The sequence below is a fragment of the Ipomoea nil genome, unplaced genomic scaffold (assembly GCF_001879475.1).
Source record: "Ipomoea nil cultivar Tokyo-kokei standard unplaced genomic scaffold, Asagao_1.1 scaffold2704, whole genome shotgun sequence".
NCBI lineage: Eukaryota > Viridiplantae > Streptophyta > Magnoliopsida > Solanales > Convolvulaceae > Ipomoea > Ipomoea nil.
In genome coordinates this window covers 2,985,260-3,009,578 of record NW_017619132.1, presented here as the reverse complement: position 1 = coordinate 3,009,578, position 24,319 = coordinate 2,985,260, and the positions used below count along the sequence as shown (strand labels likewise).

At 36.9% G+C, this 24,319-nt stretch overlaps 2 protein-coding genes across 3 annotated transcripts in view; one reads left to right on the top strand and one right to left on the bottom strand.

Moving 5' to 3' along the window:
- Positions 1–16,352, bottom strand: part of LOC109155677 — a 36,676-nt gene extending 20,324 nt beyond the window's left edge. Inside the window, exons 1-2 of the mRNA XM_019303298.1 lie at positions 16,006–16,352; positions 9,993–9,997 (exon numbers count right to left, since the gene is read on the bottom strand). Of these exons, the coding sequence (XP_019158843.1) occupies positions 9,993–9,997; positions 16,006–16,197 (197 nt within the window). The 5' untranslated portion in view covers positions 16,198–16,352. The remainder of the gene's footprint in view (positions 1–9,992; positions 9,998–16,005) is intronic.
- Positions 16,353–21,780: 5,428 nt separating this feature from the next.
- LOC109155743 (zinc finger protein CONSTANS-LIKE 2-like) lies at positions 21,781–22,932 on the top strand. 2 transcript variants are annotated; one of them, XM_019303385.1, is made up of 2 exons: positions 21,781–22,454; positions 22,594–22,932. In XM_019303385.1, exons 1-2 carry the CDS (start codon positions 21,951–21,953, stop codon positions 22,732–22,734), a joined length of 645 nt encoding a protein of 214 aa, XP_019158930.1. In that variant the 5' UTR covers positions 21,781–21,950; the 3' UTR covers positions 22,735–22,932. The 2 variants fall into 2 exon arrangements, with proteins under 2 accessions (XP_019158930.1, XP_019158929.1); XM_019303384.1 differs by having other exon boundaries at positions 21,781–22,457.
- Positions 22,933–24,319: the final 1,387 nt, after the last annotated feature.

Genomic DNA, 24,319 nt, shown 5'->3' with positions numbered 1-24,319 from the left:
AGAAAGCTCGGGAGATCATGAGTTCCCATATTTGACCAAAATAAATCAAGAAAGTCAATAAATAACTCTTGAAAAGAGTCAAACATAAAATTTGTGATTATCAAGTCAATTGTTCAATGAAATCGATTGGGTTGCCACCATCAAGTTCTAATCTAATTTACCGCAAGGTGGATGGTTGTGTGGTTTGCAATTTTCCCTACTCCCTACTTCCTACTTTCTACTTCTGTTAAGATGTAGGAATCTCATCGTACAACTAAGGATGTGCAAACTTCGGTCAATCAACCGAACTAAAGAATTCCGATTAATTATTTTTTAACCGGTTAAACTTATGAGGTTCCAATTAAGTCCATGAAAATCAATCTCATTCATTAAACTCCTAATATTAATGTATAAATTTATATATTTAAAAATTACATTAAAAATATATTTTTACTAATACTTTTTATTTTTTAAAACAAATAACACTTTTAAGTGAAAATATAATTTTTATTGAGTTTATTATCAAAATGGTCACTCGACTATTGTAAAATTACCAGTTTGGTCATTGAAAATTTTTCTTACCCAATTAAGTCCTCTGACTTTTAAAATGTTAACCATTTTGGTCCTCCGTTAAACTTTCATCCATAAGCTGTTAAATTTAAGGACAAAAAAGTAATTTCACACATTTTATTTCTTAAAGCCTTTCTTCTTCGTCTTTCCACTTCTTCACCGTAAACCTCCTGAGAATCCTCCCTCCGGAGAATCCTTCGAATGGTCATCGAACGGGAACATATTGCAGTAAAGGCCTCGATCTTGGTAATTAAGTATATTTGAACTCCGTGAACAAAAGCTTGCCAACACTGGTGATGAAGAAAAGGGGATGAAGAATTCGGTGAACTCTGTTGAACTCCGGCGTAAAAGGGGATGAAGAATCCGGCGGCCTCCTCCGGATCAATGGTTCTACACTGGTGATTCAACATTCGCTCGTGGTAAATCAGCTCCGCGTAGTACATATCCGTCCAGTACCAAACCAGGAGGAGATTCTCGGGAATCACGCTCTCCAACCCTTTCGCCGGTAGCCCAAATTCGCCATTAGCGACCACCTTGCATCTGGTTGCCTTCCAAGGTTCCAGCTCGTTGCAATTCTCTACGAGCTCGTAGTTGAACATCCGCGGAGTCTCATAGACGTAGACCTTGCCGGAGCTGCAGTCGTGGCGGTGGGGCAACAGATGGTGGTGGCCGGAGGCGGACTTGGCTTGAGCTCTTCACCCAAGTGCTGCTTCTCTTCCTCTTCCCATCCAGGAAGGCCTCTTGGTACCTCACCTTTCCACTGAAATATCTCAGACAGCTCTCCCACTTCCCCTACCAGGCAAGAAGACCATGCAGATGCACATGGAGATTGCTCAGCGCGCCCCCACTATTAATACTTGTTGATTCAGGAAGAACGTAACCCATAATTTCATTGATAAAAAAACCCCCCAACTCCTAAATATGCCTATTCGAAAATGTTCTAGGATGCGAGTTACAGTTGCCAACAGAGAAATTATTCTAGGAATGGCCTGGGTGTCTATGAAGGTGTATAACTACACAAAGGGTCTCTCAGTTTTTGAGTTAGTTTTCGCGTAATTCCCCTAGATGGGTATGGGATGGTTATTGGGGTTAAATGGTTGCAAACTTTAGGATCAATCATTTGGGACTTTATGCATGGCTCTTATAATGAGTTTTAGTTTCAATGGATGGTGGGTGATGTTGCATGGGGAGAAAAGTCCAAGAAGGAATGTGTTACAGGTGATAGATTCAGACTCTAATGAGTATCACCTCGGACTTGGACAAAATCCTTGCAGACTTTGGCGACTTTTTTTCAGAAACTTACTGCTGGGAATTTCTTGGGCTATGGAACTGGTCCCAGTTTCTTTCCCTGTGAAATCCACCATTTTTCTTCTACAACTCACGATCTTCCAGTGTCACCCCGTCCGAGGCTCCGTTCATCCCTCTTTACTCATGCACCTTCTCCTTCCGGCCTCCTCCGTGTGTCGTCGGCGGCGACGCGTCTGAGTTGAGACTGCCCGATCTCTTTTTCTTTTTGCTTGATTTTGGGTAATATTTTCCGTTCATTAATCATTTAAGTTAATTAATTGAAAATGAATCTTCTCATGTGAAATACCGTCAATACCCTCCAATTTAACGGACTTCTAACACCTAATCTAACAGAGGACCAAAATGGTTAACATTTTCAAAGTTGGAGGACTTAATTAGGTAAGAAAAATTGTCGAGGACTAAATTGGTAATTTCGCAATAGTCGAGGGACTATTTCGGTAATAAACTCATTTTTATTGATTCTGTCAAGAACCTTGTGGTCTGGTGGCACCATGTTGTTATAGGATGTTGTATGTTCGAGCCTTAGTAGAGGTGACTCTTATATATGTATCAAGGTTTTTATGTCTTGTGTTATAAAATTCAAATTTTATACTTAAAATAAATTAGTAACTGTGTTTATATTATGAATTTCTGTGTCTATATAACATGTGTATGTGTCCGTAAACTTCGTTCCATAATAAATGTCCAAGTTGCAAGATGCCGATAACTGTCCACATCTACCATAATTGATAGTAATTCTTTCTCAACAGTACGTATACTCTCAATAAAATATTGTCGGCCCATCAATTGACCTACAGTAATGGAATAGAAAGAAAATAGAAAAAAAAAAGAAAAAAGTAGTTTAGGATTAAAAAAGTGTATTTTTTAAAAACAAATTATCACATTAAGTCGTCTATTAATATTGCCAATGAAAGTGCAGAAACTGGATGGCCGAAACTTTGCAGATGTACTGCATAGTTGCAGATTAATGATTGAATGTTTGTTGAGAGCATGGGATATGAATATATGATGATAATAAGTCTTTGATCCCGAATGAAGTCAACACTAACTTACAGACTAGTGTTGTCTAGTCTGTAAGTTAGTGTTGGAATTATCCGACTTGTACTTTTCTTTTTTGTCTCTATTCTTTGGATATTTCCTGTCAAGTTCTAATCTTGGATTCAGAGCAAAGCGCGGGAGATCATGAGTGGACCATATTTAACCAACATAAATCAAGAAATAAATAAATAGCTCTAAAAATTTGTGATTATTAAGGTTCCGGTAACCAACTTGGGTACACACATATAGGGTGAGGTTCCTATGAGGACCAACTTCCCCATGCATGAGTCCATAAAATTAATGGCAGGTGGGATATATCAATTCTTATATCATGAATTAGTTCACAATGCACTGTGGATCCTGATGCATGTATACGGTCTAATATTATGAGTTTTTATGCCTTGTGTTATGAAATTCTATAACTTAAAACTATGAATTGTGTACCTGAAATGAATTAATAATTGTGTCTTAAGTTGGTAGTATAGTAGGCTATTCCGATCCGTATTAACCTAGAACCCTTAAACATCAAAATTATGGAATTCCACCCGTGACTCGGGATCGAGTCTCATATCACTATCGACCTTCCACCACTGAAGCAGTGAATTCATTGTTGGACGAAGAAGAATACTGCGAGTCGGAGACACGCCTCCTTGCTACAAAAGCTGGCTGCTTGGGCCGAGGAAGACTCATGCTTTCAGTCACAAGCATTATAACAACATTGGACATTGTTGGTCGATCGTTTGGATCTTCTTGCACGCACAGCAGCCCCATATTTATGCATTTCAACACTTCACTTTGGTTGCAAGATGAGAGTACTTCTCTTCCATCCAAAACTTCCATGCCTGAGACGACAATAAAGAATCAGCACTAGCTAGTGAAGATTTGTTTGCAGCAGAATGTGTATGCTCACATGGCCTAAGAGGTTCAAGGATTCTTGAGACTGGAAAAATGATGTGTTTTTTCTTCCACTAATGATCTCAAGTACAACCACACCAAAACTAAAAACATCAGATTTGATTGAGAAGAGCCCCTCCAGTGCATATTCCGGAGGCATATATCCACTTGCGCAAAACAAAAGAAAGTATGAAATTAGTGCCTGCATAATTAAGATAATAGATTCCTTGAATTCACCGTACCACACATTAATGATGCTTATGTATGGAAATGTAGTAAGGATTATCATATATAAACTTACAAGGTTCCAACAACTTTGTTTGTATTGGCTTCTATGCTTTTGCCTTCAACAATTCTTGCCAGTCCAAAATCTGAAATCTTTGGGTTCATCTCTTGATCTAATAAAATATTGCTAGCTTTAAGATCTCTATGAATGACCCTCAACCTTGAATCTTGGTGGAGATAAAGAAGACCTCTAGCAATGCCCAATATGATGTTGAACCTCATTTTCCAATCCAGTATATCAGCGAGTTTGGAATCTTGCAAACAAAAAAGACTTAAGAAGGTTTTAACCACAGGTTTGCAGAAAGAAGATGATGATCAGTTACGTTCATAGACGACTAACCAAATATGATGGCATCTAAGCTTCTGTTTGGCATGTATTCATACAACAAAATCTTTTCATTTGTTGTGATGCAATAGCCTACAAGTTTCACTAGATTGCGGTGTTGAAGCTTGGCAATCAACACAATCTCGTTCTTGAATTCATTCACACCTTGCCCTCCCTGGCTTAACAACCTTTTCACAGCGATTTCTTGCCCTCCAGGAAAAATACCCTGTGCAAGTCTACAACTGTTACATTACAAGGCACCTAATCCTTGAAATAAGATAGTCGAAAGTAGGCTCTAAACAACCTTATGAACCGGGCCAAATCCCCCTTGTCCGAGCTTGTTTGCATCTGAGAAATTATCTGTTGCTGCCAATATGGTTTCCAGGCTAAAAAATGGAATGTCAATGGCTTTCTTATCATCCTCAGTTAACAATTCATCCTCATGGTCTCCAATGTTTGCCAAGTTATTCACTTGATTTCCTTAAGGTTAGTTTGTTTAAGAAAAACAGCAAAAGTTAGCAAAAACATTCTTCCATAAACACAAGAGTTGAAGATTGATCCAGTCATACCCTTAACCAAATTTCTTCTATAAACTATGTAGCCAATGCTGCACAAGATTACAACCGCTAGAATCACTGAGATAGAAATAATCACTGATCTGAACTTCACAGAAGATTTTGTCCTTTCGTTTAATGACCCCGGTTCTGGAGACACAGGCAACAAGATTTTCATTTTATTGAGTTCTAAATGTGGAGATGACACAGAATCTTTAAGCCACCAAAATTTTGCTCTGAGATAAAATGGCATTGCATGCAGGCTAACAAAGAGCATATGATAGAATCAAAAGAGCTATGTAAATAATCAAACAGGTAAAGTAAAGTTTAAGCATACCTGAGGAACAATTTATGCCTAAGGCGTTCCATTTGAAACCCGATTTGCATTGGCACCTTCCCTGCCCTCGCTTTGTAGCATTGCAAGTTGAGTTTGGCCAATCCTCACAGTCAGTAGAAGCATTACATGTTGGCTCCAATGGAGGATTCCAACTGATCTCTATACTATTTTTGCCTTGACTCAGTAAATGACCAGTATCATTATAACACCAGTTTTTCACATTGAATGGTAGTGAACTGTTAAGGAGTTTGACTCCATAAGCCGGATTTCTGGTATTACAACTATCATAATATTCTACAGGGACTTCAATCATAAAACTTCGGTTCTCCAAACTGAAATCAGTGACAGGATAGGATCCTTTCAATGTTTGGAAACATGTAGCGCCAGTACCATTCAGAACATAAAGATTTCCATCTTCTTTAACGACGACAACTCCAGAAGAATCCGAAATTGGAGAATCCCTGTTGGCAACCCAGACAATTGTTAGGGTGTTCACATTGTAATACCAAATGCCTACATACCAGTTTAAATGTTCTTCATCTGGAAAGAAACCAAGCTCAAATCTTTTCCCAGCTGAAACAAGTGTGTCATCCTCAGTTAATAAACTGCTTCCGGTGGTGATTGCGTCTCTACCATGACATGATGGAAGCATAAACCACATTAAGAAAGCACACAAGAGCTTGCAGATGTACTGCATAGTTGCAGATTAATTATTGAATGTTTGTTAAGACCATGGGATTTGATGATAACAAGTCTTTATTGACTTTGTCAATAATCGTCACCAAGTTGCTCTCCCATCAATCTGAATGCAGTATAGACTTTATTGACTTTTTGTACTTCACTAGAAATACTGCATTAATTTGAACCGCTCTTGAAAAAATTAGTAGCAATTCTCTTTATAATTAGGTGGGGTATACCAATTCTAGTCCATCCTTAAATTAGTAGCAATTCCCTTAATGGTAGGTGGGGTATACCAATTCTAGTCCATCCTTATACCATGGACTAGTTCATAGTGTATTATGGATCTGGTGTTATGTGTCTTATATTGTGAGGTTTTTATCTTTTGTGTTATAAAATTCTATACCTTAAAAGTTAAAATAAATTAGTAAATGTGTCTTGATACTATAAATACGGGCGTACATGTAGAGTATCGAATAGGGCACTTGGGATTGAGATCCTTTGACAATAGGTTGGGAGCTTCTGATCAAGTAGCTTCTGTGTGAAGTAGTTCAAAAGTCCCCCTCCACAACAATAAATGAAGTATTTATAGGAGAGATAAGGAGACACGGTCTGGGCCACCGGCATGGAGGGCACATGGCCCTCATGCACCTGGCGAAATTGGGGTCGAGAGAGCTTGCAACACGTGGTGATATATGTCGGATGACCGCTCTGCGAGGCATAAACCGGGACTGTGCCCTGGAGGTCGGTCTCGAGGTAGAGGCTGGGCGATTCAAGGTTTGGGGCTCGGTTTGACCAGATCGGGAAAGACGGTCGGTATCAAGAGTTTTTGATGGGGACAGTCGGGTTGTCCCTGGAACAACACGGGGCCCTGGTACCGACCGTAGAACAACCCGTACACGAAGGTAATATCCCCATCATGTCTTATGTTATGAATTGTTATGTCTTGTGTTATGAAATCTTGTGCCTATGAACACAAATTATGTACCTAAATTAAATTTGAAAAATAAATAAATATATAACATATGTACGTGTCTTGTGTTGTGATTTTTGTGTCTGAATTATGAAATTATGTACTTTACGAGTATAAATATAATATTATACATCGTCATTTGATCTATAATTTATAATGCTACGTAGACCATGATCCATAATATAAATTGCGAAAGTATATACGAGCATGAACAAGAGAAAGTCCAAGTTGCAAGATGCTAATAACTATCCACATCTTCATATACCATAATTGATAGTAATTCTTTCTCAACAGTATATTCTCAAAAAAATATTGTCGGCCCATCAATTGACCTACATTAATGGACAGTCGTTATACCGTGCACCGTGGTGCATAATCGATTATGCACCGCGCGTTAAAACGGTGCCTTTTTCTACAATTATAACAGAGTGATACTACACTGCATCTAAATCGACACTGTCTCACGTATTATTTTTATATTTTCAAATAAAACTGCAGTTATATCAAAATGATATTGTAGTTGTGGTGAAATGAAACTATAGTATGTATAAAATGAAATTAAATAACATTTCACATATTTGAGTGTATATTGTACAATGAAGCTGTAATTATATTGAAATGATCATGTAGTTGTGTTTTAATGAAACTATAGTGTATATAAAATAAAATTAAATAACATTTTCACATATTTGAGTGTATAAATATTGAATGAAACTGGAGTTATATCGAAATGAAACTGTAGTTGTGTTGAACTGAAACTGCAGTGCATACAAAATGAAATTGAAGAACAGAGTTATTTTTTGCGAAAATTCTGTTTCTTTTCATTAAATAAATCGACGTCGTTTTGATGCGCGGTACATAATCGATTATGCACTGCGGTGCACAATATAATTTGCCATTAATGGAATAGAAAGAGAAAAGAAAAAAGAAAAAAAAAGTAGTTTAGGATTAAAAAAGTGTATTTTTTCTTAAAGAAATTATCACATACATTAAGTCGTTTATTAATATTGCCAATGAAAGTGCAAAAATGTTCCAAAACGAGTGATCGGTTAAATGAAGTTATCAACATGAGTTAAGTACTGATTGCAAGTTTTTTTCAAATACATTAAAATAAAGTGCAAAAATAATAAGGTAATTTTTAAATTTTTATTAGTGCGAAAAGAAATTCGTAATCTTTGAGCAGTCAAACTTATGCCCGGATGGATCTCATTTAATTATCGGCCTTCCACCACTGAAACAGTCAATTCGTTGTTGGAATAGGCGCATATATTGGACAAAGAAGAAGACACCCTTTCAGAGACGCGCCTCCTTGCTACAAACGCCGGCTGCTTCGGCCGTGGAAGACTCATGTTTTCCGTCACTAACATTATAACAACATTCGACATTGTTGGCCGGTCGTTTGGATCTTCTTGCACGCATAACAACCCCATGTTTATGCACTTCATCACTTCACTTTCATTGCAAGACGAGACTAGAATCGGATCCATCATATCCAGTGCCTTCTCTTCCATCCAAAACTTCCATGCCTGCAGACACGTACAGTTACACAATTTTCACCCGTGAACATATATATAATGATATGATGGGTCTATTTAATTTGCAGAATGTAGTGTAATAAGCTTTTAATGCTCACATGGCCTAAGAGGTTCAAGGATTCTTGAGATTGGAAAAACGATGTGTTTATCCTCCCGCTGATGATCTCCAGTACTACAACACCAAAACTAAATACGTCTGATTTGATTGAGAAGAGCCCTTCCAATGCATATTCCGGTGGCATGTACCCACTTGCAAAACAAAAACGATGATCAAAAGTATCGAAATTAGTGCATAGTCTAAGTATCTAGTTTATGTAACCAAACATTATGTAAACTTTGAATAGTCCAGAAAATCTTTCTCAACAGTAGTAAGGATTATGTTGTATACTTACAGGGTTCCAACAACCTTCTTTGTATTGGCTTCTATACTTTTGCCTTCCACAATTCTTGCCAGCCCAAAATCTGAGATCTTAGGGTTCATCTCTTGATCTAATAAAATGTTGCTAGCTTTAAGATCCCTATGAATAACCCTCAACCTTGAATCTTGGTGTAGATAAAGGAGACCTCTAGCAATGCCCAATATGATGTCGAACCTCATTTTCCAATCCAGTATATCAGCGAGTGTGGAATCTTGCAAACAAAAAAGACTTAAGAATGTTAAGGTTTTAACCACAGGTTTGCAGAAAGAAGATGATGATCAGTTACGTTCATAGACTAACCAAATATGATGGCATCTAAGCTTCTGTTTGGCATGTATTCATACAACAAAATCTTTTCATTTGTTGTGATGCAATAGCCTACAAGTTTCACTAGGTTGCGGTGTTGAAGCTTGGCAATCAACACAATCTCATTCTTGAATTCATTCACACCTTGTCCACTCTGGCTTGACAACCTTTTCACAGCGATTTCTTGCCCTCCAGGAAAAATACCCTGTGCAAGTCTACAACTGTTACATTACAAGGCACGTAATCCTTGAAATAAGATAGTTGAAAGTAGGCTCTAAACAACCTTATGAACCGGGCCAAATCCCCCTTGTCCGAGCTTGTTTGAATCTGAGAAATTATCTGTTGCTGCCAATATGGTTTCCAGGCTAAAAAATGGAATGTCAATAGCCTTCTTATCATCCTCAGTTAACAAGTCATTCTCCTGGTCTTCAATGTTTGCGACCTTATTCACTTGATTTCCTTAAGATTAGTTTGTTTAAGAAAAACAGCACAAGTTAGAAAAAACATTATATTCTTCCATAAACACAAGAGTTGAAGATTGATCCAGTCATACCCTTAACCAAATTTCTTCTATAAATTATGTAGCCAATGCTGCTCAAGATTACAACCGCTAGAATCACTGAGATAGATATAATCAGTGATCTGAACTTCACAGAAGATTTTGACTTTTTGCTTGATGACCCTGCTTCTGTCATTATTGATATTGAGACACATGCAAGAAGATTTTCATTGTATCCAGTTCTAAATGTGGAGATCAGATGACCAAAATATTGTTGTCAAGAGGTCTGAACCGGCCCTCTATAAGCTGGTTCAGGTTTGGGCTAAGCCCAATCCAGGCCTGCTTTTTTTAGGCCGATTCAGGGTTGGTTCGACCTTGAAACACTTTTTTTACAACTAGCTAATACTATCAGCTGATCAAACTAACTAACTCAATCAACTATCAGTCATTTGCCAAACACCCTTGATAAAGTCAAAAGAGCTAATGTTAAATAATCAAGAAAAGTAAAGTTTAAGGATACCTGAGGTACAATTTAAGCTTAAGGCATCCCATTTGAAACCCGATTTGCATAGGCACCTTCCCAGCCCTTGTTTTGTAGCATTACAAATTGAGTTGGGCAAATCTTCACAGTCAATAGAAGAACTACAAGTTGGCTCTGCTTGAGGTTTATCATTCTTACCCATGTCTGAAATTGCAATGCGGATGGAAATGTTAAGACCATTTGTGATGTCCTGTTGGAGAGCAAGAACATCAGATGTCCAAATTCTGCATTCTTGTCTAAGGTCACCAGTCCCTCTTTGTCTTCGAGTAGGATCCAATGCACTATAGGAATAAGCCTCGCACTGGCAATTGCTAAGGCACTCCTGTTTGCAGTCTTCTTCAGTCTCAACAGTTGAAAAAGCTGAGTCTGGATTCCCAAATACCACTGAAGTCAGATTCAAGAACGTGTCTCTCTTGCCATTCTGGTTGCAGCTAATAGCTGACTTCCTAGAACAGCCACCGGAAAATACATTAGCTCCCCAATCGTCGGGATTAGTAGGTTCAAACCCCGGCAAACACTTGCAGAGTAAACCGTTGTTGTTGTTGTTACAGCTACCAAACTTCCCACATATGTTATACGAACTGCAATTATCGTGTGGCTCTGACCATTGCAAAGACCAACTGGTTTTATTGCTGTCCCAGATATAGAATTGTATTTCCCCAGAGGAATTCATCAATAGCCTTGGATTTTGGTATGGAGGCTGACTTGGATTAAAATTGGATAGCAAGGAGGATACAGCAGGGGGCAAAGTATTTAAACTGGTTAATTGGTCTCCTACTCCACTTTTCCAGTATGTTACAGATCTGTGATAGATGATGTACTGTTCCATGTCTACTGGATCTTGGCGGAAGGTGTAATTTCCAGGCGCGGGGTTGTAGCCAGAACTTGCCCAGGAAGTCAGTGTTAAACTATCATCCATTTTCATGCCAGGAAGAAAAGTATCGGCAGGATAGTCGAAACTTTGCCATAAAGTAGTGTTTCTTGAAACATTATCAATCAGAACTAAGTTCCCTGAATCCAAAAGCCTTGCTGTCCTAACGTAAGACTTAGAAGAGGGCGTAGTATGAAGTTGTGTGGAGAAACATGTGGCGCCAGTACCATTCAGAACATAAAGATTTCCATCTTCTTTAACGACGACAACTCCAGAAGAATCCGAAATTGGAGAATCCCTGTTGGCAACCCAGACAATTGTTCGGGGGTTCAAACTGTAATACCAAATGCCTACATACCAGTTTGAATTTTCTTCATCTTGAAAGAAACCCAGCTCAAATGTTTTCCCAGCTGAAACAAGTGTTTCACCCTGAGCTAATAAACTGCTTCCGGAGGTGATGGCGTCTCTACCATGACATGGAAGCATAAAGCATGACATCAATACTACACAGAAGAGCTGGCAGGTGTACTGCATAGCTGCAGATTGCGATGCCGATGAGTGGCTTTGAAACCGCGCAATAATGGTGGGTTTCCCCATGACTTCAAGAACTTGAGGCTTTGGGTACAGTACAGATGAATTCCATGTACTGTAATCGTTGTGATAATCAATACCGAATGAAAATGAAGCCAACACTAGAGAGCCAGTAATATTATACAGAGTAGATTAACAAAAGTGAAGCTGACCGGGCCATGCATGATTACAACGTTTCCTGTTATTATTTGTGTGATTTCACACCAATTCAAAATTAGGGGAGCTTGTTCCACATTTAATCCACTCAAATTTTCAACCCAGGCCCGCTCTGCTTGGCTGAGTTTATAGCTTATAGCTTATTTTAAGCTACTAATAAGTTATAAGCTCTGTTTGGTATTGTTTCAAAAATAAGCTAGTAACTTAAAATAAGAGTTTATTTTGAAAAGTTACCTGAGGTAGCATTTCAAAAATAAGTTAGTAGCTTCTTAACTTCTTTTCATCTTTATCCTTATTATTTTAAATAAATAACATATTTTACCATTCCCAATAAAAACTTTTTTACCTTTTCTTTTCTCCCATATGTTTATTTATTTATCATTTTCCACAACTCTTTATCCTCCATAAACTCCTTAAAGTTCTAACTATAATTGTTCATTCATAAATAAATGATACCCAACTCAATTATAAACTTTTTTTTCTTTTGTTTTAATTTAATATATATCTTATATATATTATACAAGGTTCCATGTTTTACTTTCGATTTAAAGTGCACATCTTCGAATAGGATTGAAAGTTTCTTTAAAATCAAAGAATTTTCTTGATTTATAAAGTTTGTTAAGAAGATTTTAGAAAAAAAATTAAAAAAAAAATCTAACACCGGCCTATTTTTTTTTGTAATACTTTTAAATCAAAATATAAAAGTATTATAATTTTTCATAAAAGTAATAAATATTTTATTACTTATTAGTATTTTCACAGAAATTTTTGTCATACTAGAGAAGTCTTTTAGCACCGATTCTTGATTTGGTGTTTTCTTTGATACAACAATGTCAAATGTCTATTAAATATTCTCGTCATTGAAAAGTCTATTAACATAAACCGTGTTTCAAAGTTTTAGACATCCTTAATATCTATTTCGTTTGTAATTAATGGCAGGTAACATTTATTATATTCTTTCGGAGACAGTTGCCAACATTTTTATTTGAAATGTACAGATCAGAGTAGTTGTTGACTTCTGTTTTTTTTTTTATTGCATACTCTCTTTGGTTGTTCACACAATTCTGTACTGTTTCAATCTTGAAGATATCTTCCTCTAAAGGACCAGATCAGATCCATGGCAAATATATAGTATAGTGATAACAAAAATTGCAAAACATGTGTTGAGATAATTAAGGAGAACAAAGATCGGCAATAATGGAAACTTCGCTCCATTCTCCATTCTATCCAAAACTTGTCATTCTTCTCATCTTCCCTTACATATGAGAGATAAACCCAGGCCACTATCTGCCTTCTAGCATTGTGACTGTTAATTCATTAGGCTTGGATGAGGAAGATGAAGATGATATGCCGGAAAGGCGCTTTCTCGCTACAAAAGCTGGTTGATTAGGTGTGGGAAGAGCCATGCTTTCAGTCACCAGCATTATAACAACGTCCGTCATGGTTGGCCGATCACTGGGATCTTCTTGCACGCATAGCAGCCCTATATGTATGCATTTCAAGATTTCGCTTCTGCTCAATGAATTTAGCACTGCTGGGTCTACTATTTCAACCGCCATCTCTTCCATCCACAGCTTCCATGTCTAACAAATTACAGAATCATACACAATCCCAGAAATTATCACAGACCAATTAAGCTTTAGTATTCATAATAATAAGCTTTTGAAGGTAGGTACTCACATGGCGCAAGAGGTTCAAGGCTTCTTGAGATTGGTAAAGCGACATGTTCCTCCTTCCACTAATGATTTCAAGGAGGACAACTCCGAAGCTATATACGTCTGATTTGATTGAGAACAGCCCTTCCAATGCATATTCCGGAGACATATACCCACTTGTCAATAAAAAAACACGAGATAAATCACGGTGATTCAGTGGCCTACCATACTGTAACATATGCTAATGTATGTATGCAATGCTTACAATGTTCCAACAACTTTGTTTGTGTTAGCTTCATTTCTTTTGCCTTCAACGATTCTTGCCAAGCCAAAATCTGAAATTTTAGGGTTCATTTCCTCGTCCAGTAGAATGTTGCTTACTTTTAGATCTCTATGAATAATCCTCAGCCTTGAATCTTGATGGAGATAAAGAAGACCCCGAGCAATACCCAAGATGATATCAAATCGCCTAGTCCAATTCAATGTCACGCTGAGTTGGCGGTCTTGCAAAACAACAAATTAAAGGCTTTTTAGCAAGCAAAACCAGGTAGCTGTTAAGTACTGCCATATGAAAGATCACTAACCAAATATGATGAAGTCTAAGCTTTTATTTGGCATATATTCGTATAACAAAATCTTTTCATTTGTGGTTATGCAATAGCCCAGAAGCTTCACTAGATTGCGGTGTTGAAGCTTGGCAATTAACATGACCTCGTTCTTGAACTCCTCCACTCCTTGTCCACCGTTGCTTAACAACCTTTTCACTGCAATCGCTTGCCCTCCTGGAAAATTACCCTGTCGGAGTTTGCAGGGAGTCTATTACATTATATATAGAACAGTTGAGTCAAGAAGTATATGGTAACCGCATTATTTACCTTATAGACAGGACCAAATCCGCCTTGTCCAAGCTTATTTGCATTGGAGAAGTTGTCTGTGGCTGCTAATATGGCTCCCAAGCTAAAAAATGGAACTTCAATTTTTCTCTTGTCATACTCGGTTATCAAGTCTTGTTCTTGCATTCCAATGTTTGGCATCCCCAAGATAATTTCTTCTCAAAAAAACATCACAGATTAGAAGAATAGAAACAGAAACTATAAAGTGCAGGAGAGTGGTACAGTCTTATTACCTCTTCTATTCCCAGCCAATTTTCTTTTATAAACTATGCAACCTAAGCTGCATAACAGTACAAATGCTACAACTGCTAAGATATAAATAGCCAGTGTTTTCAACACTGCAGTTGCCTCTTTCCTCTCGCTTGATGACCCTTGCGCTTGTCGTTCTGAAACAACAAGACAATAATACAGTAATTTCAAAATTGCTCTGATACCACTTGTTAGTATTTACTTGGACTTAGCCCTTCACTGGCCTCTGCCTAACACCGGAAGACATTGTTTTGTGGTTAAAGATTCGTACCTATATCAGCAACACGGACAGAAAGCTCAAGGCCATGGTCATAATCGTCCTGGAGATCATTGAGAGCTTGAGTCCAAATCCTGCAACCGTATTCACCGCGTTGTTCACCTCCAAACGAATATGCCTTGCATTCGCAGTCACCCAAGCACTCCATTCTGCACTGCTCTTTATTCTTATTGTTAGGAGAAGGGTATGGGTAATCAACTTTCATTGATGTGAGATTAAGAAATGTAATATTCTGGTTGCAGCTAGTCCCAGACTTCTTAGAACAACCACCGGAGTAATCCCGGGCTTTCCAGTCGTTAGGATAGGTAGGATCATACCCGTCCAAGCACTTGCAGGTCGAGTCATCAGTGTTATTCCTGCTACAGATACCAAAGCTCCCGCAGAAATTATAATAACTGCACTTGTCTTGTGGCATTTGCCACCCCAAATTCCATGTTTTCTCATTATTATCCCAGATATAAAACTGTATCTCCCCGGAGGAATTCATCAACAGCCTTGTATCCTTGTACTTTGTTGTGTCATTGAATGACAGAGACGAGAAGTTGAGGGACTTGCGGTTGGACCTGGACTTTTTATTACTCAGAACAGTTGTACTGAAATTTGACAGCAAGAAAGTTACCTCATCCACAACTGAACTGGCCAGGGGATCTCCACTTTTCCAGAAGGGTTCTTCTGATTGTTCTCGGGAAATGATGTACTGGGACGTGCCTTTATCAAGCTGGAATGTGTAATTTCCAGTCCAGGAAACCAATTTTAAGCCGCCCGGTGTCATCTTCATCCCGGGGAGGAAAGTATCGGTTGGGTAATCGAAACTCTGCCACAGAATTTTCCCTGATTCGTCCCTGGAAACCAAATTCCCTGAATCCAAAAGCTGTGCTGTCCAGTTGTAAGACCTGGGGATGGAGGGATGTCCCAAGGGCAAGTAGAAACAAGAATCTCCATTTCCGTTTGATACAGTAAGGTTACCTTCTTGAATGGCAATAATGGCTCCTGGAGAATCTGAACACGGGTTATCCCTGTTGGCAACCCAGACGATTGTTTGAGGATCACGTCCATGATACCATATCCCCACATATCTGTTTGCACCCTGAGGAGGAAAGAACCCTAGCTCAAAACTCTTCCCAGCTGAAACAATAGTTTCTCCATCTTTGAGTAAACTGTTTCCACTGGTGATGATGTCTCTAGTAGTAGTAGTAGTAGTAGGGTGACATGGAAGCACAAAGCACACCAAAAATGAACACAGGAAAAGGCGCCGGTGGTTCATAGTTGCAGATCAATTGCATGCGTTGCTTAGACAGTAGAATGATGATGATGATGATAAAGTCTTCATCTCCTATGAAGTCAATGCTGAAGTAATGCTAGTAATGTTGACAGTAGACTAGTAAAAGTAATGCTAGTAAATTCCAACTTCCAAAGTTGGTGGAGCCATGATAACAATGTTTCCTTGTGATTTTTGCAATATTTCCACACTTCCAATCTTTGGCTTCTCATACGATAAAGTGACACTTATCAAATACTCATGAAAATCATTAAACTTTAATGTCGTTTGCGTTTTTCTTTGTTGAAAGAATGGAAGTGCCGGATTAGACGCGTTTTTCTTTGTTGAAATTAAAGAATGAAAGTGCCGGATTAGTCAAATAGAACATTCACTCTATCACTAACAAGGCGTTTGGTTAGAGAGGAGGAATTACATAGGAAAAAAATTGCAATTCTATGGGAGATGAATTATTGGGAATAAAGTGGGAATTTAAATTCCATTGTTTGGTTTACAGGAATAGAATTACTGGGAATTTCAATTCCAATGTTTGGTATACATGGAAATTGAAAGGAAATAAATGGTATAAAGTCTAAAATGTCCATTGTTATTGTCAGACATTAATTTTAGGTTTAAAAAAGGAAGGGGTAATTTTGACTCATCACTATCTTTTTTTCTTCCTAAAATCCCAGGGGAACATGGGATTTTAATTTCATGAAAATAAGGGAATTGCAATTCCTTTTCAACCAAACAAGGGAATTGTGGCCTTTGGAATTAGGTGGGAATTAAGTGGAAAGTGAATTTAAATTCCCTTCAACCAAACGCCCTGTAAGGGTGTATCCAATCAGAAACGGAGCTAGTGTGGGGCAGCGAGAACAGTACATATATAGCATTAGATGTTATATAAAATAAATATTTATGTTTAAATTTTTTGTAGTTTGAATGGTTTAGTTGGTTGAACTTTATTTGTTTACTTTAAAAAAGTGTGTGGTTATAGGTTCAAATCTCATTAATAACATTTTTCTTATCTTCACTTGTTTATTTCATCTCTTTCATTCATTCTCAAGCTTTTAGTATTATTCAAATTATTTTATCTAATTGATTATGTTTATTTTATCTAATTGATTATGTTTCATATGTTGTCATAAATATTTTCACATTGTATCCCCACTCAAGTATATTTTTTGCTCCGACTCTAACTATCATGTAATATATCAAAAAACATTATATTGTAATTTATAATATATTTTGTATTTTAACATTATTATGACTGTTTGATATTTTGTAATTGACCTTTCTAACATTATTTTAACTTCGTCCCGCTCACAAAATTTTCTAGGTCCGTCCCCGTATTCAATCAAGATTTGTATAAACTTCCAAAGAGTTAAAGTAATGAATTTCAAATAACTTCCATAGATTTTTTAAAAATCTTTTTAGACTTTTATTAACTTTATATGAATCCATAAAAGTTTGTAGGACAAACATTTATAAACTTTTTCATATTAAAAGTCTACGCAAGTCATTAAAAGTCTAAATTAAATACATCCTTATAAATATTTCATAAATTCTATTAATACATGATTTATAATTTTCTTCCAAAAAACTTTTATAATATATAATATATTTTTATAAATCATAAATAAATTAATGCATTGCAAAAATAAATAAATAAATAAAAATTAATTGTCACAAAAGTAGAGTGTATTATACATACATATGATATCAATCAAATTTCACTAAATAGAGTAAATGATACAACATATATATAACCAATAGCGTCCAAAACCCTAATTTTCCCTTCTTTCTCTCTTTAGACCTATAATTTCTTTTTACTTCTCTCTAAAATAATGGAAAAACATTAGGAATTTGAATTTTTCAGTTAATATTGTTTTAATTTGACCAGAAAATTTTCGATTAATCTTGGCGGTGCGACTATTCCGATGAATTTGTCTCTTCTCCATGGGCATGCTGCATGCATGGCAGCCCACGGGGGTTGCATAATATAATAGCTCATATTATAGGGAAAATTTAAATATAAGAAAGTTTTAAAACGTAAAGTAAAATTTGACAGTTAGTTAATTTCATGTAAAATGACTTATAATGGTATAGAATTATTGTCTAATTTATATAAATATACTTATTATTGTTGTTGTTGTTGTTATTATTATTATTATTATTATTATTATTATACACACCCTCTTTGCAATATTTCCACACTTACAATCTTTGGCTTGCCATATGGTATATTTCCTTTCATAATCCAAATTAAAGTGGATGGATGCTTGTCTGGTGTGTAATTGCCATAAATATAATATTATGGTTTGAATCAAAGCAACGAAGATTCAACGTTTTCTAGTGTGTTCAAAGAATATAATATGCGACAATGATAAGTACACAGATTTTTAACTCAATAAATCTGCTCGTTGACCATCAAAGTCTACAATCATTTTGGTGTTTGTGCAATGAAAAATGCTACATCTACTTTCAAATTATACTTCAAATTTTTACACGCAGTAAATGTTTATCTTTTATTAGATGAAGAGAAATAGATAAACAAAAATCGTGGTCATTCATTTTTATTATTCTAACTTGGGCAATACATATATGATGTCCAAGTATAGCCAGACATGAAAAAAGCGACGAATATATTGGAATGAATATAATTATCGCCTTACCGGTACAACACAAGGCAATATAATATAAGGTCCCCTATGGAGTTAATTGTGAGCGAAATTAATGTGTCTGCATCACATACGTACAGGAAATGAGTCATGTGCGTGGTTTTACAGGTAGTTTGGTTAGTTATCAAGTGACAAATTATACCAATAATATAAGATTAAGTTTTAATACTTATGGTCCGTTTGGTTCACGGAATAGGTCGAGAATGACATAGCATTCCCAGTAATAGGCATATTCATTTGTTTGGTAACTACTTCTATTACCAGGAATAATATTCCTAGTAATAGGCTATTACCTCAAATAAGGTAATAGCTATTACTAGGGCCCCCCTGGTATTAGCCTATTACTGAACGCTCAGGAATAGATTTTAGAATCTATTTTCTTTTTTACCCCTTTTTTTAACCTAATATTTTTTTTTATCCTATATATAAATTTATCATATTTCACCACCGTCGTCGCCACCACCACCACCACTGCCGCCGCCGCCACCACAATCGCCACAACCGTCGTCGCCCCCACCACCACCACCACTACCACCCCAGCACCACCACCGCCACCACCACCACCGCCATCACCATCGCCGCCACCGCCGCCACCACCACCACCGCCACCAGAACCACCACCAAGCAGCACCATCGCCACCACAACCGTCGCCGCCCCCACCACCACTGCCACAACTGTCACCGTCACCACCACCACCGTCGCCCCCACCACTGCCACCGCCACCACCACCATTACCACCTCAGCACCACCACCACCACCGCCACCGCCACCACCACCATCACTACCATCGCCACCACCACCACCACCACCACTACCACCGCCACCATCACATATTTTTATAAGGGTATTTATGTCTTTTAAAACATATTTCATTTCTATTCCTTAAATCAACCAAACACTGTAATATAATTCCTAAAGTATATTCCTTCCGCGAACCAAACAATAGAATACAATTCCTATTCTATTCCTTGCCTATTCCATTCCTTATGGAATAACATTCCTATTACCTCAAAATTCATTCCGTGAACCAAACGTACTGTTATAGTGTGAGAGTTTCACTTTCTTGTGAACATCACATATTAGTCCTCTTATCAGAAGAGCCGCTAAGTTATCATGATTTAACTTCTTTATATTTTTTGTAGGATTGATGTGTGACCTTCAAAATTAGGGATTTTGGATCGGTTTACTAACGGAAACTGTTTTTTCTGTTTTTTAATTTTTCAATACAATTTTCATTATCTGTTTCATGTTTATAAAACTTGTTTACTAACACTCGTTTTTTTTTTTAATTTTTAGATTAACATTATAAAATGAACAAAAGTTTAATTTTGATTGGTTTTTAGATCTTATATTTAAAATATCTTTAGATATATTTAGTTTAAATGGAATAAATATAATTTTAACTTTAAGTCTAATATATGTAGGATTTTTACATTTGATATCCGAACTAAATTTATATATGTATATAACATAACTAAAAATATATCCTAATAACCTATTAAGTTCATCCTCTCGAATTAAGTTTAGATAATATTAATATTTTTTGAGCTAATATTTAAAATATTTTTGAATATATTCATTTGAATGAAATGTATATAAATATATATTTTTTACTTTGATTATAATATATGTGAAATTTCAATATCCGATATCTGAACCAAACTTATATTACGATATAACATAACTAAAAAATCTGAATCAATAATCTATTGAATTTAATCAAAATCTAAAACCTGAATCAATAATCTATTGAATTTAATCAAAATCTAAAACTTAATATAGAGTTTAATTTTGATAATGTGAATAATATATAACTTTAAGTGTAACTAAACAAGTTATGTTTTTCGGGGTTTTTTTTTTTATTTTTTATTTTTATTTTTTTATGCGTATCTGTTCAAACATATTTTCTCAATCTATTGAAACACAAAGAGTTAACAATGCCTCTACTGAGGTTCAATCTCATGACCTCCCATATGAGAAATGTCACTACATGTCATCTCAACACAAGGTGCTTGACAAGTTTTCCGGTTAGTAAACATGTTGATCTGGATAATTGATCCGGGGTATCTTGAATGTATATTGTGTGTATGAACAATATAGAGTAGTCAAGAAGTAGCTCAAATGGATCTTTTATTCATGGGTGTTCTTGTATGTTGTCTAGTACATATTCTAGAGAGAAGGGAGAGAGCTCTCATTGAGAGGGAGGGAGTGTAGGGAGGAGAGAGGAAGAGCCCCTAAAATGGAGGGCCAAGGCCCCTTATATAGGCTCAAGCGTGGGTGGGTTTGACCTTGACCTTGACTTGGACTCGAAATGTTTGACCCCAACACAAACAGAAATACGGAGTGTACGGGAAGCTTGAACCCAATGTATATTCCCCATCATATTTCATTTGCATTTTGCATCAAAGGAAACGAATCGTGTGTGTGAACACACAGCTTTCATCTTTGTGAAGCTGGGTCAATTGTGTTAGTGCGTAACACACGGTTGAAGAAATGTTTTGGGCGTTTTGTTGACTCGGAAAATTAGGAACTACGCGTAGCCCTATTTACACTTCGATTGGGACTTGGGAGCAAAACCTATATTAGTCACAAGTCGGCAAGGTGCGTCTCAAGGCGACGACGTACTCAGCGCTGGGTCCCACGCAGATAGCCACGTTGGCGGATCAGAATCTCCGCCTCCACACAACCAAATCTGCCACGTAGACACGGCATCAATGAAACAAAATATCCAGTTACCAACTGCAAGGAAGCATCATAAGTTTCTGACACGTGGCAGTCCCTCTTACCATTCACCCCACGCGCGCCGCCTGTGCCAGTCACTCACATTTTCCTTGTGCCTGCGAAATTTCAGCATTGAATTTCAAATTCGCTGCGCGATCATATAATGCCACTTGTAATTTAAAAATCAAGTTGGCAGTGGCACTTTGGTTATTTTGCGGTAATCAAGGGCGGTTTCGGTAGTTTGCTGCAACTTGTTTACTCTTTTTTCTCCTTCTTTTCTTCCCCCAACCATTGACGAAGTCTTTTCTGTTCATTTTCTTTTCGATCTTTCTTCGAGAGGTTTCTTCGAGTTGGAGAAGATGAAGAAGAGTTGCGAGCTCTGTCAAGGTATAGCTAAGACTTTTTGCGAGTCTGATCAAGCCCATCTGTGTTGGAACTGCGACGCTAAGGTGCACTCGGCCAACTTTCTCGTGGAGCGTCACTCGCGCTTACTGCTCTGCAACGTTTGCCACTCGCCGACGTCGTGGTCGGCTTCCGGCGCCAAACTCGGATTCGCGGTGTCCTTGTGCGGAAGCTGCGTTGCAGATACTGGAAGACGACGGAGGCAGGAGGCGGAGGAGAGCCAGGGAGAGAGCCGCGTCGATGAACCAGGGTACGAAGATGATAATGATGATGATGACGACGAGGACGATGAAGAGGAGGATGAGATCAGTGATTCGGAGGATATTCAGGTGGTTCCGTGGTCATCAACGCCGCCACCGTCGATTTCATCAAGCAGCAGCGAAGATTCATCCCACGGCGGCGAGGAGGGAGAAGTTTTCCTGAAACGATTGCGTGAAACCAATCCAGATCCTTTCTCTGATGATGTACGAAATCTTCCTTATTTGCTTTCTCATTCTCTGCACTAAAGATCAAAAATAGCCACGCATTGAATAGAATTACTTAAAATGATTTCTCTACACTTCAAATTATCTGATTTCATTTTTGGTTTGGCCGAAATAGGATGATCGTGGAAGTTCATTATTAGGGGAAAACTCCTGTAAATTGCCGCCGCCGGCTTTTGCTGGTTCATTGTCAAACGGTATGACAAGACCCATGAAGATCCGGAAACGGGAAGATAGCCAAATGGGTCGGTTTGTATAGATTCACCGCCGGAAAGATAGGATGATCAGTTTGGATTTTGATTTAATTATTATTTTTTTTATAATTTATTTTCATTTTTTTTTGCCGCGTGTATATGGGCATCGGTTAAAACTTAAGAGTAGATAAATTTTAGTTACTCAGTTGTAATGTATTTTTTATTTGCAATTAAGTTTATCTATGAAAAATAGTTAACAATTAACAAATATAAAAATACAATATTTTATTACCATATAAATAATTACGAAGAATTAATTGTCTTATATTCTATAACACGTTGAACAATTGCAAATTAATTTGTTTAATCTTTTCACGAATTAGTTTATTTAGTTATGTAAAATTATATTATATAATAAATTAATTCATATAATATTTTCCCACTATTACATACTTAATAGAGTAAATAATTTAATAGGTTTCGTTATTCGGCAAAGAATTTTATAGGATTTGGACTTTTTATTTTCTATGGTTGGTTATAGTCTAGACTCCTAGCTAGTATAGTAATTAAAATAAACTTGAGATAACTTTGAATAAGATTATTTTATAATAAGGTAGAATTTAGGATAATGTTGAGGGTAGCCATCTTCAAATTAAACTTGGCAACAATGCAAGAAGCTAAGACGATCATATCTATAAAAAATAATTAAATTCATGGATACTTTTTTAATAGAGATAAATCAAATGCATGCATATTTTGTAAAGAGGGATAGTCATTCTATCAATTTATACTCATATTGAACTAGTCATCATCATTATGGAATTAGTGCCTTAGACCAGGTCATCCCAAGAAGAAGACATGCTTGGAGCTAAAACGTCTGAGTGATCGGTGATTGTCTTAGTTTGTTAGTATGTGAACCACACCAGAGATGTAAATCGTACTAAGAAAATTATGTGTGGAAAATCATTCTCTACTTATTCGACTATATATTTTTTGGTATTGTTATTTATTTCTTTGGTACAAAGAAACCATGCTTATAATTTTTATTTTTATTTTAAATGGCTATCAAAGTCCTTGAGCACGCATTAGAGAGGAATCAGAACATTTTGTGCAATAAGAAATTTGCAACGAGTGGTTCAAATTGAACGCAGGTGAAAGGCTGAAGTTTAATCAACCATATTGGGTTGCGGCGTTAGCCCCATGCAGCATCACCACCCATTCATCGTCTTCTTTAATTATAATCCACAACCCCACGCATATTTATAATAATCTGTCCCTCCTTAAAATCAATACTTTATATTTGACTGTCGGAGGAATCCATTTGCAGCAGATATTTCTAGTTTTTTATTCCATACTCTGCGGCGTTCACTCATGGCTATGATGTGGTTATATAATTTGTGGTTGTAATTTCCCATCATGCTATTTATTGTTTATACAATCACATCGCGTGGCCCGACAAAGAATTACAACAGCTTCCCATCATACTTTTTACAATTCATGTTTTTTTAATTAAAAAAAATTTAGACCAGATATTTATAGCCAAGTAATGAATGATATAAAAGACAATTTATATCATGGATCAAGATACAGATATCATTGGCAAATTATACCGTGCACCAGGACATTGTGCACCCTAGTCTAAAACGACGT

Coding starts and splice junctions, on each gene's coding strand:
- LOC109155743 (XM_019303384.1), top strand. CDS start 21,951: ATGAAGAAGAGTTGCGAGCTCTGTCAAGGTATAGCTAAGACTTTTTGC. Junction 22,458..22,593: donor CAGATCCTTTCTCTGATGAT/GTACGAAATCTT, acceptor TGGCCGAAATAG/GATGATCGTGGAAGTTCATT.